Genomic DNA, 18,017 nt, shown 5'->3' on the forward strand with positions numbered 1-18,017 from the left:
AAGACTCCTGAACAGGTAATGAAATGGCTACCCGAACTATTTGCATTGTGTGTCTGTGTCCCCCGCCAACCCCTCTTTTACGCTGCTGCTACTCTCTGTTTATCATCTATGCATAGTCACTTTAACTATACATTCATGTACATATTACCTCAATTAGATCGATTAACCGATGCCCCCGCACATTGACTCTGTACCGGTACCACCTGTATATAGCCTCGCTACTGTTATTTTCACTGTCATTTTACTGTTTATTTTTTCTTTACTTATCTATTGTTTACCTAATACCTTTTTTTACTTAAAAATTGCACTGTTGGTTAGGGCTTGTAAGTAAGCATTTCACTGTAAGGTCTACACCTGTTGTATTTGGCATACGTGACAAATAAACTTTGACTTGTTTTGAAGTGGCTGTTTCCCCAAAAGTGAACGATGTGTAACTCATGTTTTGTTTGCTAGCCAACCAACAATGTCAATGCCGCTACCAAGACAATCTACTAAGATTACCTGAATAGAATATATGAAACTGATCATGACTAGACTTCATCTATACTGAACAATAATATAAATGCAACATGTAAAGTGTTTTTATTTAGTTTTTATTTCACCTTTATTTAACCAAGTTGAGAACAAGTTCTCATTTACAATTGCGACCTGGCCAAGATAAAGCAAAGCAGTTCGACACATACAACAACACAGAGTTACACATGGAGTAAAACAAACATACAGTAAATAATACAGTAGAAAAAAAAAGAAAAGTCTATATACAATGTGAGCAAATGAGATGAGATAAGGGAGGTAAAGGCAAAAAATGGCCATGGTGGCGAAGTGAATACAATATAGCAAGTAAAACACTGGAATGATAGATTTGCAGTGGAAGAATGTGCAAAGTAAAGATAGAAATAATGGGGTGCAAAGGAGCAAAATAAAAAATAAAGAAAATACAGTAGGGGGAGAGGTAGTTGTTTGGGCTAAATTATAGATGGGCTATCTACAGGTGCAGTAATCTGTGAGCTGCTCTGACAGCTGGTGCTTAAAGCTAGTGTCTTTACTGTCATTAAATTGAAGACTTAGTTTTTATCAAAGATTCTCTGTAATTAGTTATTACGCGATCAACTAAATAATAACGTAATAATTAACTAGGAAGTTGGGGCAACAGGGAAAGTAGTCAGATTACAAAGTTATAATTTCCCAATATAACCTTTCAGATATTTTCATATCTGATCAATAGTCTTCTGATTAATGATTTATTTATTTTACCTCACGTTAGTCTCATTCCAAACGTTGTAAATTGTTGGTTATCTGCACGAACCCAGTCTTCACCATGAGTCATCCATACATCAATTGTCTTAAATCATTTATTTATTACTAACTAAGTAATTCACAGAAATGCATAAACAAACAAACATACTTAAAATGGTTACATGAAATGGTAGGAGAATAAGCCCTAGTGGGCTGAACCGGCATGGCGGCTTGTTAGACAAAGGGGAAATGGGGGGGGGGGGGGGTCGACCAAGAAGTCACTGCAGAGTTCATAATTATAACAATTGACATGCTAATCCTTTACACATGAACGCTCACTCATTCGGGAACAATTGCAATCAATATATATACACTGCTCAAAAAAATAAAGGGAACACTTAAACAACACAATGTAACTCCAAGTCAAACACACTTCTGTGAAATCAAACTGCCCACTTAGGAAGCAACACTGATTGACAATAAATTTCACATGCTGTTGTGCAAATGGAATAGACAAAAGGTGGAAATTATAGGCAATTAGTAAGACACCCCCAAAAAAGGAATGGTTCTGCAGGTGGTGACCACACACCACTTCTCAGTTCCTATGCTTCCTGGCTGATGTTTTGGTCACTTTTGAATGCTGGCGGTGCTTTCACTCTAGTGGTAGCATGAGACGGAGTCTACAACCCACACAAGTGGCTCAGGTAGTGCAGTTCATCCAGGATGGCACATCAATGCGAGCTGTGGCAAAAAGGTTTGTTGTGTCTGTCAGCGTAGTGTCCAGAGCATGGAGGCGCTACCAGGAGACAGGCCAGTACATCAGGAGACGTGGAGGAGGCCGTAGGAGGGCAACAACCCAGCAGCAGGACCGCTACCTCCGCCTTTGTGCAAGGAGGTGCACTGCCAGAGCCCTGCAAAATGACCTCCAGCAGGCCACAAATGTGCATGTGTCTGCTCAAACGGTCAGAAACAGACTCCATGAGGGTGGTATGAGGGCCCGACGTCCACAGGTGGGGGTTGTGCTTACAGCCCAACACCGTGCAGGACGTTTGGCATTTGCCAGAGAACACCAAGATTGGCAAATTCGCCACTGGCGCCCTGTGCTCTTCACAGATGAAAGCAGGTTCACACTGAGCACATGAGCACATGTGACAGACGTGACAGAGTCTGGAGACGCCGTGGAGAACGTTCTGCTGCCTGCAACATCCTCCAGCATGACCGGTTTGGCGGTAGGTCAGTCATGGTGTGGGGTGGCATTTCTTTGTGGGGCCGCACAGCCCTCCATGTGCTCGCCAGAGGTAGCCTGACTGCCATTAGGTACCGAGATGAGATCCTCAGACCCCTTGTGAGACCATATGCTGACACATGCACATTTGTGGCCTGCTGGAGGTCATTTTGCAGGGCTCTGGCAGTGCACCTCCTTGCACAAAGGCGGAGGTAGCGGTCCTGCTGCTGGGTTGTTGCCCTCCTACGGCCTCCTCCACGTCTCCTGATGTACTGGCCTGTCTCCTGGTAGCGCCTCCATGCTCTGGACACTACGCTGACAGACACAACAAACCTTTTTGCCACAGCTCGCATTGATGTGCCATCCTGGATGAACTGCACTACCTGAGCCACTTGTGTGGGTTGTAGACTCCGTCTCATGCTACCACTAGAGTGAAAGCACCGCCAGCATTCAAAAGTGACCAAAACATCAGCCAGGAAGCATAGGAACTGAGAAGTGGTGTGTGGTCACCACCTGCAGAACCATTCCTTTTTTGGGGGTGTCTTACTAATTGCCTATAATTTCCACCTTTTGTCTATTCCATTTGCACAACAGCATGTGAAATTTATTGTCAATCAGTGTTGCTTCCTAAGTGGACAGTTTGATTTCACAGAAGTGTGATTGACTTGGAGTTACATTGTGTTGTTTAAGTGTTCCCTTTATTTTTTTGAGCAGTGTATATATTTACGCTCAGTGTGTCGTCTTGATCGCTGGAGAAAAGTTAGTTTCTGTTGGAGAGTTTCGTCCGTCTCTGTCTTGGTTATTGTGGATAGTTCAGAGTGACATTCGTTATAGAATGGATGTTTCGGCGGTTGTCGTTCTTCGCGTTCAATGATATCGAATTCCTAGCTGCAGACTAGTAATCAATATCAAAGACTTGTTCTTATTCTGTTGGTATAGTCTAAGAATTTAACCACGTGGTATGGTTAAAGATTCAGCAATGGTACACAACCTTCGTTCCTCTCCTAATGGAGAAAAACATGGTCTAGTGATAATTTCTCAGAGTTGGGTTTTTATTAGGATTGCAGAAAGGGGCTGTCCCAGGATGTCTGACCCAACTGGGCTCAGGGGCGGGTCCTCGGATTTAGTTCAAATCAAAAGGAATTGTATTTTTCTTCATTAAACAGTCCCACATCATATTACATAATTACACGAACAGTATCATACTCACTCATTCATCTTATACAACAATTAGATGTAAACCTCATATCTGAGGCTATTATATAAACAGTGGTATGGTAATGTAGCCACACAGTCTCCCATGAGTTTCCCAAGTTGTGACAAACGGACCAGTTAATAGCTGGAATCTTCACCAATCTTTTATACTTTTTCCGGGAACATGAAATCTGTTCGTACCTCAAGTTCTGTGAGGTGGAAGAAATCCCTTTGTTCTCTATGAAAGTTTTACCCTCTGCTATACTGTGTGTCCATGAGGAGATTCTCAGGAATTTACGACATCTCTCTGGCCACAGCATGGGTTGAAGGAGGAAAGGGGGAGACAGAGAGTGGCAGGGAGAGGGGGATGGGGCTTGATGTACCCAAACAGGCAACGTCATGACACTAGTGAGGGAGATAAGTGTTTCCAGTTTCAGAGATTTTTGTAGTTCATTCCAGTCATTGGCAGCAGAGAACTGGAAGGAGAGGCGGCCAAAGGAAGAATTGGTTTTGGGGTGACCAGAGAGATATACCTGCTGGAGCGCGTGCTACAAGTGGGTGCTGCTATGGTGACCAGTGAGCTGAGATAAGGGGGGACTTTACCTAGCAGGGTCTTGTAGATGACCTGGAGCCAGTGGGTTTGGCGACGAGTATGAAGCGAGGGTCAGCCAACGAGAGCGTACAGGTCGCAGTGGTGGGTAGTATATGGGGCTTTGGTGACAAAACGGATGGCACTGTGATAGACTGCATCCAATTTATTGAGTAGGGTATTGGAGGCTATTTTGTAAATGACATCGCCGAAGTCGAGGATCGGTAGGATAGTTTTACAAGGGTATGTTTGGCTGCATGAGTGAAGGATGCTTTGTTGCGAAATAGGAAGCCAATTCTAGATTTAACTTTGGATTGGAGATGTTTGATGTGAGTCTGGAAGGAGAGTTTACAGTCTAACCAGACACCTAGGTATTTGTAGTTGTCCACATATTCTAAGTCAGAACCGTCCAGAGTAGTGATGTTGGACGGGCGGGCAGGTGCAGGCAGCGATCGGTTGAAGAGCATGCATTTAGTTTTACTTGTATTTAAGAGCAATTGGAGGCCTCGGAAGGAGAGTTGTATGGCATTGAAACTCGTCTGGAGGGTTGTTAACACAGTGTCCAAAGAAGGGCCAGAAGTATACAGAATGGTGTCGTCTGCGTAGAGGTGGATCAGAGACTCACCAGCAGCAAGAGCGACATCATTGATGTATACAGAGAAAAGTGTTGGTCCCATGTTTCATGAGCTGAAATAAAATATCTCAGAAATGTTCAATATGAACAAAAAGCTGATTTCTCTCAAATCCCTGTTTGTGAGCATTTCTCCTTTGCCAAGATAATCTATCCACCTGACAGGTGGGGCATATCAAGAAGCTGATTAAACAGCATAATCATTACACAGGTGCACCTTGTGTTGGGGACAATAAAAGGCCACTCTAAAATGTGCCGTTTTGTCACAACACAATGCCACTGATGTCTCAAGTTTTGAGGGAGCATGTAATTGGCATGCTGACTGCAGGAATGTTCACCAGAGCTGTTGCCAGAGAACTGAATGTTAATTTCGCTACCAACGTTGTTTTATAGAATTTGGCAATACTGGCAACCGGCCTCACAACCGCAGACCACGTGTAACCACGCCAGCCCAGGACCTCCAAATTTGGCTTCTTCATCTGCGGGATCGTCTGAGACCAGCAACCCGGACAGCTGATGAAACTGTGGATTTGCACAACCAAAGAACTTTGCCATCAGAAACCATCTCAGGGAAGCTCATCTGCATGCTCGTTGTCCTCACCAGGGTCTTGACCTGACTGCAGTTTGGCATCGTAACAGACTTCAGTGGGTAAATGCTCACCTTCGATGGCCAATGGCACGCTGGAGAAGTGTGCTCTTCACAGATGAATTCCTGTTTCAACTGTACCAGTCAGATAGCAGACAGCGTGTATGGCGTCGTGTGGGCAAGCGGTTTGCTGATGTCAACGTTGCAAACAGAGTGCCCCGTAGTGGCGGTGGGGTTATGGTATGGGCAGGCATCAGCTACGGACAACGACCATAATTGAATTTTATCGATAGCAATTTGAATGCCCAGAGATACTGTGATGAGATCCTGAGGCCCATTGTCATGCAATTAATCCGCTGCCATCACCTCATTTTTCAGCATGATACTGCACGGTCCCATGTTGCAAGGCTCTGTGAACAATTCCTAGAAGCTGAAAATGTCCCAGTTCTTCCATGGCCTGAAGACTCACCAGACGTCACCCATTGAGCATATTTGGGATGCTCTGGATTGACGTGTACGACAGGCTGTTCCAGTTCCCGCCAATATCCAGCAACTTCGTACAGCCATTGAAGAGGAGTGGGACAACATTCCACAATCAACAGCCTGATAAACTCTATGCGAAGGAGATGTGTCACGCTGCATGAGGCAAATGGTGGTCTCACCAGATACTGACTGGTTTTCTGATCTAAGCCCCTACCTTTAAAAAAAAAGAAGCTATCTGTGACCAACAGATGAATATCTGTATTCCCAGTCATGTGAAATCCATTGATTAGGTCCTAATGAATTTATTTAAATTGACTGATTTTGTTATATGAATTGTAACTCAGTAAAATCTTTGAAATTGTTGCATTTATATTTTTGTTCAGTGCAATTTCACTGCGATTGGTTAGTCAATATGCAATAATACCTGTATACTGTCATTGCTGGCTTCATTAAAAACTGTTAATCTGATGGATTTTGGATGTCCTTGGTTTTATTGATTTGTTCAAGGGCCTATACGTGAGGCCAACTTTGCCATATTATCCTGGAGGCATACTTATACACCCAGTCTAATTACTTTGCGTGCATGATATCTCTTAACCTTAAACAATGCAAAATTTGGATACAAAATTATTTGTTTCAATTCTGTGGCTGAATGAAATAGCAAACGTAATGTGAATTCAGTGATTACATTTGTTTACTTCATCTTTGTGGCTCCCTGATGAAACAGTAACACCCATTAGCCTACTGTAGGTAGGCTTAGCCAACCTGTACTCTATGGGTTGAATAGATTCCAAGATCCGGACAGCAGCTCGTTCTCGGCACTGTGACCTCGCCCGCATGCATGCATACTCTCCCGCAACACACTGCGACGGCAGATACATCTAAAACTCAGACAAAAACGCTTTGATAATCTTAGGCAAACACAATCATAACTCAGACGCAAACGTGTCCAATAAACAGAAGCAACAGAGGTAGGCAGATGAACACCTCAGTGGAATACATTTGGAAGCTCAATGACCAAACAACCTAAAGGATGAATGAAAAGCCTAGTACGTTACGGTTTATTTTTGCTGGGATTGTAACCTTTGGTTTATGTACTGAATATCTATTGGATATCTCTATTTCTAAGAATATCTCTATCTACTAACTAGATGGAGTGAAAGGTCGCTTTGCTCATCATAAATGATTGATAGGTTTGTCACCACTGTGAGTACTGGGAAGAGACAATAAGATGAACCATGAAAATACCACATCAAAACCAAACATGAAATGATTTATCGTTCACAATTATTTTTTTTACAGAAAATATAAATTGTCCTTTTTTTATGGTGATGGAGAGTGGCGATTATAGCAGTTGCTCACTTGACAAACGCTCCGCTGCCTCAGCAAGGTCATGACATTAAAACTGTAGCATAGAAGAGGAGGGAATGGAAGTGGAACTGACAGCGTTTTTGAAACATGAAATCGTATTCAAATCCGTTCATATACACCCCCAGGAAGAACATGACACTTTTTTTTGACATTTTCTGACCAAGCGAGCCCTTTTTCACAAACTCATAGAATGTTTGGGAATAATGTAGATTAAGGCATTTGTGAAAATTCTATAGCAATATAGAGTGGGGAAATGGCTGTGTGTTTGGACAATTTATAGACATTTATAGCAACAAATAAAACCTAAACAACATGTCTTGTCCGGCCCGGAGTCTACGCAGACCGGTGCGCCATAGCCAATCAGAGCAACAACAGACCTTTATGCAAATAACTATTTGCCACACGGGCCTGCCATCATACACTTCAGACTGGACTGTGTTTACAGCCAGTAACAAAAGCGCGACTTTAGATCACTAGAACACACGCATTCGCCGTGAATGTATTTCTGCAAATATGTAAATACCATGGGAGTCCTCTTAGATTTGGGAACTTTACAGTCCTACTGATCAAACAACCATGAAAAGGTAGGCTCTCTCCCTCAGTTATGTACATCAACAACAACAAGATCAACAACTAATGATAGCCAGAGCGAGATGAGATCAAATCTAATGAGTGAACATTAGATAAACCCTCTGACACGTTTTCAGCTAGTTGGCCTTCGATGGGGAATAAAATGCTTGTCCCAACCCACATTTTGACAACTGAATGGGAACTTGCCTGCCCGCCCATTTGATCGATGCCAAATACATTTGATTGACAACTAAGGGTGCGTTCATAAATTGCCTCCAGTGTGCTCTGGGTCGTTCGTAAATTCAGAGCGTTGTCAGATTGTCTGTTTGTAAATTCAGAGCGTTTCGCGCCCCGAGTGTTCAGAGTGCGCACTGCACTATGACACTGGACGCTCTGTCAGAGGAGTAGGGTTGATCCGAGCGTTCCTCCCAAAGGTAGTCAAGCACCCAAGCTAACTAGCTCAAGTTGGCTAGCTTGCTAACTACTTCCAGACATTAATGAGAGAACACCTAACTCTGACCATTTTACTCACCCTAGCAGAGCTAGTTAGGCTATTTACATGTTATCTAGAACATTAGTGACTAACACTGCTGCTGGCAACAATTTAATTACTTTTTTGCTGACATTTACTGACACTGGTCATATTCAGCGGGTGTTGCGCGTCTGTAAATTCATCAGTTATTATGCGCTCTCTGGCACACAGACGAGAGTGATCTGAAAACGGAGTAGATCGGCAGAGTTAATTTACGAACACAAGCGATATGCTGACTGGATAACAGTTGTTCAAGTTCAGTATAGCTAGTTAGCTAGCAAAGCGATTCACATTTCTTGCTAGCTAACCAAATTACACCTGCATCTCTAGCTGTAGCCACAGAAACAAGATATGAGGGGGAAAAGTCGGTCACTCAACCACTCCTCCAATGACATAGCATATTTAATTAATGGGACCTCATGAGTCAATACATGTTAGAATCACCTATGACAGTGATTATAGCTGTGAGTCTTTCTGGGTAAGTCAAACCTGGATTGTACAATATTTGCCCATTATTATTTTTTAAATTCTTCAAGCTCTGTCATGTTGCTTGTTGATCATTGCTAGACAGCCATTTAAGTGTTGCCAGAGATTTCCAAGACGATTTAAATCAAAACTGTAAAAAGGCCACTCAGGAAGATACAATGTCGTCTTGGTACGTAACTCCAGTGTATATCTGGCCTTGTGTTTAGGTTATTGTCCTGCTGAAAGGTGGATTTGTCTCCCAGTGTCTGTTGGAAAGCAGATTGAACCAGGTTTTCCTCTAGGACTTTGCATGTGCTTAGCTCTATTCCTTTTTTTTTTAATCCTAAAAAACTTCCTAGTCCTTGCTGATGACAAGCATACTCATAACATGATGCATCCACCACCATGCTTCAAAATATGAAGAGTGGTACTCAGTGATGTGTTATATTTGCCCAAAACACAATGCTTTGTATTCAGGACAAAAAGTTAAGTTCTTTGATACATTTTTAGCAGTATTACTTTAGTGCCTTATTGCAAACAGGATGCATGTTTTGGAATATTTTTATTCTGTACAGGCTTCCTTCTTTTCACTCTGTCATTTAGGTTAGTATTGTGGAGTAACAACATTTACATTTAAGTCATTTAGCAGAACAACAATGTTGTTCATCCATGCTCGCAGCAATTTAACTCTAACTGGTTTCAAATCACCATTGGTCTCCTGAGCAGTTTCCTTTCTCTCCATTAATTAAGTTAGGAAGGATGTAAGATTTTATGTATGATTTTTTAAAATTACAATGCAAAACATCCACATAGAAGCGACAACAGATGCACACAAACATCCACAACATCACCCATGCCCAGACCCACCTGCTCACACCCCATCTCCAGCGCCCGTATCACTCTCCGCCACACGGCCTCAAACTGCACCATTTTGTCTCTCTCCATCGCCCACATACTATCAACATTTAGATAATAAAGCATTTGACCTTTCCATTGTGTTAACGATGGAGGATTGGTTGATTTCCAGTTAAGTATATACAGTGGGGAGAACAAGTATTTGATACACTGCCGATTTTGCAGGTTTTCCTACTTACAAAGCATGTAGAGGTCTGTAATTTTTTATCATAGGTACACTTCAACTGTGAGAGACGGAATCTAAAACAAAAATCCAGAAAATCACATTGCATGATTTTTAAGTAATTCATTTGCATTTTATTGCATGACATAAGTATTTGATACATCAGAAAAGGAGAACTTAATATTTGGTACAGAAACCTTTGTTTGCAATTACAGAGATCATACGTTTCCTGTAGTTCTTGACCAGGTTTGCACACACTGCAGCAGGGATTTTGGCCCAATCCTCCATACAGACCTTCTCCAGATCCTTCAGGTTTCGGGGCTGTTGCTGGGCAATACGGACTTTCAGCTCCCTCCAAAGATTTTCTATTGGGTTCAGGTCTGGAGACTGGCTAGGCCACTCCGGGACCTTGAGATGCTGCTTACGGAGCCACTCCTTAGTTGCCCTGGCTGTGTGTTTCGGGTCGTTGTCATGCTGGAAGTCCCAGCCACGACCCATCTTCAATGCTCTTACTGAGGGAAGGAGGTTGTTGTCCAAGATCTCGCGATACATGGCCCCATCCATCCTCCCCTCAATACGGTGCAGTCGTCCTGTCCCCTTTGCAGAAAAGCATCCCCAAAGAATGATGTTTCCACCTCCATGCTTCACGGTTGGGATGGTGTTCTTGGGGTTGTACTCATCCTTCCTCCAAACACAGTGAGTGCAGTTTAGACCAAAAAGCTCTATTTTTGTCTCATCAGACCACATGACCTCATTCCTCCATTCCTCCTCTGGATCATCCAGATGGTCATTGGCAAACTTCAGACGGGCCTGGACATGCGCTGGCTTGAGCAGGGGGACCTTGCGTGCGCTGCAGGATTTTAATCCATGATGGCGTAGTGTGTTACTAATGGTTTTCTTTGAGACTGTGGTCCCAGCTCTCTTCAGGTCATTGACCAGGTCCTGCCGTGTAGTTCTGGGCTGATCCCTCACCTTCCTCATGATCATTGATGCCCCACGAGGTGAGATCTTGCATGGAGCCCCAGACCGAGGGTGATTGACCGTCATCTTGAACTTCTTCCATTTTCTAATAATTGCGCCAACAGTTGTTGCCTTCTCACCAAGCTGCTTGCCTATTGTCCTGTAGCCCATCCCAGCCTTGTGCAGGTCTACAATGTTATCCCTGATGTCCTTACACAGCTCTCTGGTCTTGGCCATTGTGGAGAGAGTGTGTGGACAGGTGTCTTTTATACAGGTAACGAGTTCAAACAGGTGCAGTTAATACAGGTAATGAGTGGAGAACAGGAGGGCTTCTTAAAGAAAAACTAACAGGTCTGTGAGAGCCGGAATTCTTACTGGTTGGTAGGTGATCAAATACTTATGTCATGCAATAAAATGCAAATTAATTACTTAAAAATCATACAATGTGATTTTCTGGATTTTTGAAGTTGAAGTGTACCTATGATAAAAAATTACAGACCTCTACATGCTTTGTAAGTAGGAAAACCTGCAAAATCGGCAGTGTATCAAATACTTGTTCTCCCCACTTTAGGTTTTTTCAAGATGACAAGAAAATTATTTGTCCAACCCATTGGGTATCTCACTGCACCCTCATATGCCATGTCTTGAAATATGCAGACAGACGGATTAAAAGTACATTTACATTGTACTACTTCTGACAGCCAACTTTCTAACTCCGCCCATAACTTTTGGGCTTTATAGCATTCCCAGAAGGCATGGATTATTGAGTCAATATTAGTTTTATACTTCCGTTGTGCTGTAGAATTTGTGAAATTTGTGTAAATTCTATACATTAGTTTATACTGGACTAAGCGTACATGAAATTACAGAACTGTAATTTCATTAGTTATGTTCCAACATTCCCTCCAATATCAGTTATTTTAAAGTTTTGGTTCCAGTAGCTTATATTTTTCTTGAAGAGTTTCAGTTGGAAAGGCTCTCTGCAATGTTTTATATATAAATATATATATATCTTACCTACCATATGAATATATTTTCTGACTCAAATAGGGTTCCCTCAAGATTACTCTGATGTCCAAAAGATTCAAATCGAAATGTCTTGATATGAAACTTTTACGTTGCATGTATTTGAAAATATCTACAATGGTCAGTCCAAAATTGCTTTTTAAATCTGTCATGGAAATAAATTAATTTCCTTTTACCAAAGGAATGTTCAATGTCTTCTTTTAAAAAATGTTACCCATCTACCAGTAGGTGTCCTTCTTTGCAAGGCATTGGAAAACCTCCCTGGTCTTTGTCGTTTAATCTGTGCGTGAAAGTCACTGCTCGACTGAGGGACCTTACAGATAATTGTGTGTGGTGGGTACAGAGATGGGGTAGTCATTCAAAAATCTTGTTAGTTAGAGTTAATCCATGCAAATTATTGTGTGACTTGTTAAGCACGTTTTTACTCCTGAAGTTATTTAGGCTTGCCATAACAAAGTGGTTGAATACTTATTGGCTCAAGACTTTTCAGCTTTTCATTTTTTATTAATTTGTACAAATTTCTAAAAACAAAATTCCACTTTGACTTTATAGAGTATTGTGTGTAGATCAGTAACACAACACCTAAATGTAATCAATTTTAAATTCAGGCTGTAACACAACAAAATGTGGAAAAAGTCAAGGGGTGTGAATACTTTCTGAAGGCACTGTAAATAATATGTACTGCATGCTGTGGCATGGACTGCACCTTTTACATTGTTCATCTATTCAACCATTGAAATTCATAAATAATAGGAAATAGTTATATCATTGTCTGTGACCCCTGTATGTATCACATGATGATGAACTACACAGTTTTTTTGAATGGTTCTTACCTGTGTCCTGTCTGAACTGGTGCATGGACTGCAGGTCTATGACGTAAGGGGCAAGCTGGGCATCCACCTGTCCAAGGACCACAGTCCCCCGCGTATCCCCCTTCAGTACGTTCTCTATGTGGTGGCAAGTTGTCACGTTGTAGGGCCGCCAGCGCCCATGTTCATTCAGCCACTCCCACACCACCACCCGGGCCAGGTTCTGAGGGGGGTACCCCAGCCCGTTGACCGACACCAGCACCCCAGAGCCTGGCCGTGCCATTGTCCCACTATGGTAATCGTGGTTCAGCCACTCCTACTACAGCACAAGAAGACCACTGCTACCCAGCAGGTCACCAGAGATGCCCACACATTTCTTCTTCTTTTTTTAAAACAACAATTACAGCTGTGAGGTCAGCAGTCACTCTGATAGTTCTCAGTCAAATGGTGTTGTTTCCAGGGCACAGGTCCGGTGGAGTCTTCTGGTTCACTCAAGAAACTCACTGTCTTACTGAAGGTGTTTTCTTCACTGCAGTTTTGACTTCTTCTTTGATCAGCGTCTTTTTAAAATGCCAAAAGCAGCTAGGCTCCCTCCTCTTGTGGCGTGATGTGTTTGAAGTGGCTGAAGATGTTGATGCTGATGAGCTTTGCAAAAGTATACAGCCGGAGCAGTCTCAGAAAACCCCAGCAGAATGAACATGGGATATACACTCTAAATCAGACAGGAGACAGGAAAGTACATGTGATACAAACCAGATTGAAAATGCACAATGGTATAATTGGTCCTGAGTTGATTTAAAAAAGAAATCTCACCATGTCTTTTAACTAAAGGGGAAAAATGGCAACAACAACCATATTAAACAGATGACCATTTAAATACATTCATAGGATACCATCAACACTTGCAATGTTATTACCCCATAATAAGCATGCTGCTGCAGGAGCATAAATTCTTTGCGTAGTGATTTCTAGGTAGTATGGTGACACAATTCCTCTGTTATGAGCATATTTATCAACTGCAGGGTTTCCCAAACTCGGTCCTGGGGCCTCTCATGGGTGGACGTTTTGGTTTTTGCTCTAGCACACGTGTCAAACTCATTCCACGGAGGGTTGAGTGTCTGCGGGTTTTCGCTCCTCTCCTGTACTTGATTGATGAATAAGGAACTCCCCTCACCTGGTTGTCTAGGTCTTAATTCAAAGGCAAAACCAAAAGACACAAGGCCCTCCATGGAATGAGTTTGACACCCCTCCTCTAGCACTACACAACTGCTATAAATAATCAACACACAATCCATTTTTCTCTAGCACTAAACAGCTGCTTTAAATAATCAACTCACTATCCATTTTTTTCTCTAGCACTACACAGCTGCTTTAAATAATCAATTCACTATCCATTTTTTTCTCTAGCACTACACAACTGCTTTAAATAATCAACTCACTATCCAATTTTTCTCTAGCACTACACAGCTGATTCAAATAATCAACTCATTATCAAAATTAGATGATCTGAATCAGCGGTGTAGTGCTAGGGCAAAAGCCAAAACGTTCACCCCTGGGAGGCCCCAGGACCAAGTTTGGGAAACCCTGATCAATAGCAATGTAAGGATGATTGGAGTCAACCATGCCATGGATGTAGCCTACACAAAGCAAAACCATAGGCCTGGGGATGAAGATTGTAATACCATGTCTTGGCAATACTGGACAATCATGATCCACACACTGCCCATCGCGTAGAAGGGGTGGGGGTTGGTTTGGGATTTAATTACTACAGCTTATTTATTCATCATTTACAATCATGGGCACGATATTCCTCAATGGTATACAATATTATCGAGATCTCTATACCGACATTTTGCATTCCTATTCACCTTTCAAGCGTCTGTGTTGAATATAAATATAGCCTAATCCAAAACATAGTACTGAGATGTTAATTCTAAATAAAAATATATAGGCTATAGACGTTAAAGCACAATTTTCGCTGGACTCGATAAACCATTGTAATAATCGAGGTTAATTGTTCTAATCCAGTGGAGTTTGCATTGACAGATTCATGCAAAAATAAACACAGGTGCAAAATCAAATCATAGGTTGTGATCTAGGCTATAACGCAGGCATACTTACAAATGTTGTCTTCTATTGTGCAGGACAGAAGCGTTATTCAAGCCTGTAATATTTCCTTCCTTAAAATTACAAATAAAAATGCTTTTCAGATTATGGATACCCTCATAATCAAGCAGTGCCTCGTGTTATTTCCAATTATTTGCTATGTTTTGTTTTTTGCATCTAGGTTTATCGAAACTCCGACAGTCCGCTATGGATAAACAATAAAACGCATGCCCCAATTACAATCAACCGAACGTTAGAGGTGCAGAACCATTCTTGCTGTAGGACTGTTCTGGTGTTTTCCCCTTTGATGTATTAAATGAATTCGCTTATACACTGAACATGCAAAGTGGTCCAAAATTACGCACAAAGGTCCACGAGCACCTGTGATGCAAATCTCTACCGTCCTCTTGGCTACGCGCGTAATCGCGTAGAGTTGTGGAAAATTCAGAGGATGTTGCGTCGCTAAAGTGAAAATGAGACGACGGTGAACAGTCTATTCTAAAAACAGCAACATATTGGTAACATGGAAATGAATTAAATCAACTATATAAGCCTATTTATTCAACAAATGTTAAAAATCATTGCATGAAATTGGTCATCTTCAACGCTTTGATCTGAGGGCTTCCCGTGAATTTCATTAGGCTACATTCGGTAGACCCAAGTCGACACTGGGAGAAAAGCCTACGCGGTGTGCACATAACAGCACACTGGACTGTTGCTCCACAACCCTCAGTAGCATCGTTGTGGGAAGCGACAAAAGAGATAAAATAGGATAGTAGGCTATAGAGAGATAGGCCTAACAGAAAGACCAGTCTTGCGGCAGCGGATACTTCTACGTATGACTTGAGTTATGAATTTGACATTATTATAGTGTAGCGAACCGTGTCTAGGTAAACCTGTTACGACCTCCCCCAAAACGGGTCAATACTTATTGAAGCAGTGGTTAGCAGGTCTGACTACGGGCTGAAGAACATGGGTTCGAGACCTGTAAGGGGCGCTACACTGTTGCCGTTTGCAAAGATTGCTACATTGGTGGGATGGAGCCATCAGAGAGGTGTGCAGTGTGAGGGACTTGGTCTAGGCCAAATCCCAAATTGAGCCCTATGTACTTGTAGAGATTTGACTGTGTTACAGTGTCTCAGAGTGCTGATATAGGATCAGTTTGGCCTTTAAGGTCATAATTAATAAGATTAGGCAATATGGACAGGAGGGGACCTGATCCTAGATCAGCACTTGTGGTAAAGTTGCCTTCGCCTCTCTCTCTCTCTCATATAGTGTAACCTACTACAGTCTCCGCTAAGAGGTCTGGACCTGTAGTCCTGTACTTGTTCTGCAACTCCATAGTTACATGGTTCAAGCCCTGCTCTGGCTGTGTCTCCTCAATCACTACGCCTATTTGTTCTATCCCTGTATGCTCTATTTAGTCTTTTGATATAAATATTTGTCGTTGACAGTCTGTACTGATAGTATAGTGACATCTTGTGTCTAGATATGGAAATGTAGGCTATAGGTAAGTAATGCAATTATGCCCAAAATTTCATTCATCCCATAAACTGTCTCTCCGTATCTTTCAACCTATGATACAATATGAGGCCCTTTTCTGCCTATAAATAACACATAGAAAATGCAGTAGATCGACTAGATGAGCCAGTCCTTTTCTTTTGTAACATAAATAATGCAAATAGTAAACATGTCATCCTCCACTAATGATATTTTAGGTAATTACTATACCCACCGTGGCCCAATCAGTGTAAGTTTGCAAATGCCAGATCTCTATAACAAGACACGTAATTCACCCAGGTTTCATCAAAAATCGGGCCAGTACTGTGAGATATCGCGTGTGATGAACATACTGACAGATTCACAGTCCCTTCCCAATTTCATCGTGGGGGACAATAAAATACATGAGAATGGAGCAGGGGTATGAGGTATTTGAGGTACAGTTGAAGTCGGAAGTTTACGTACACTTAGGTTGGAGTCATTAAAACTCGTTTTGCAACCACTCCACACATTTCTTGTTAACAAACTATAGTTTTGGCAAGTTGGATAGGACATCTACTTTGTAATTTTTCGAACAATTGTTTACAGACAGATTATATCACTTATAATTCTCTGTATCACAATTCTAGTTTACATACACTAAGTTGACTGTGCCTTTAAACAGCTTGGAAAATTCCAGAAAATGATGTCATGGCTTTAGAAGCTTCTGATAGGCTAATTGACATAATTTGAGTCAATTGGAGGTGTACCTGTGGATGTATTTCAAGGCCTACCTTCAAACTCAGTGCCTCTTTGCTTATCATGGGAAAATCAAAAGAAATCAGCCAAGACCTCAGAAAAAAAATTTGACCTCCACAAGTCTGGTTTATCATTAGGAGCAATTTCCAAATGCCTGAAGGTACCACGTTCATCTGTACAAACAATAGTACGCAAGTATAAACACCATGGGACCATGCAGTCGTCATATTGCTCAGGAAGGAGATGCGTTCTGTCTCCTAGAGATGAACGTACTTTGGTGCGAAAAGTTCAAATCAATCCCAGAACAACAGCAAAGGACCCTGTGAAGATGCTGGAGGAAACAGGTACAAACGTATCTATATCCACAGTAAAACAAGCCCTATATTGAAATAACCTGAAAGGCCGCTCAGCAAGGAAGAAGCCACTACTCCAAAACCGCCATAAAAAAGCCAGACTACAGTTAGCAACTGTGTGCATGGGGACAAATATCGTACTTTTTGGAGAAATGTCCTCTGGTCTGGTGGTGGAAACATTGCTAGTTAGGGAAATTATACTCAGGTTCGGAGTGCCTGAGGTTTGTCTGCAGACAATGGGACACATCTCATAGGAGATGTGGTTGCCCAAGTGGCCAAAATTATGGGTGTTGACCAGAAGTTTGTGTCCATCTATCACCCGTGGAGTAACAGGATTACAGAGAGGGCTAATTAAATGATCAAAGGGGGATTGCAAAAGCCTGCCATTCCACAAAAATGCGCTGGGTGGAATGCTTGCCCCTTGTCCTCGTGAAAATGCGCAGCAGCCTTAACAAAGGTATTGGGTGTACACCTTATGAAATGTTAACAAGATGACCAATGAACAACCCAGGGGTAAGACCTATGACTGACCGACAGATAGACATAACTAAGACATAGTGTGACC

General features: G+C 42.0%; 1 protein-coding gene across 2 annotated transcripts in view; it reads right to left on the reverse strand.

Annotated features, from left to right (window-relative positions):
• The window catches only part of LOC120064518 (E3 ubiquitin-protein ligase DTX1-like), a 60,847-nt gene extending 47,809 nt beyond the window's left edge, over positions 1–13,038 (reverse strand). For both annotated transcript variants that reach the window (XM_039015228.1, XM_039015149.1), the window contains exon 1: positions 12,780–13,038. In XM_039015228.1, coding sequence (XP_038871156.1) covers positions 12,780–13,038 — 259 coding nt within the window. The remainder of the gene's footprint in view (positions 1–12,779) is intronic.
• Between the last annotated feature and the right edge of the window lie 4,979 nt (positions 13,039–18,017).

This window comes from Salvelinus namaycush, chromosome 1 (genome assembly GCF_016432855.1).
Source record: "Salvelinus namaycush isolate Seneca chromosome 1, SaNama_1.0, whole genome shotgun sequence".
NCBI lineage: Eukaryota > Metazoa > Chordata > Actinopteri > Salmoniformes > Salmonidae > Salvelinus > Salvelinus namaycush.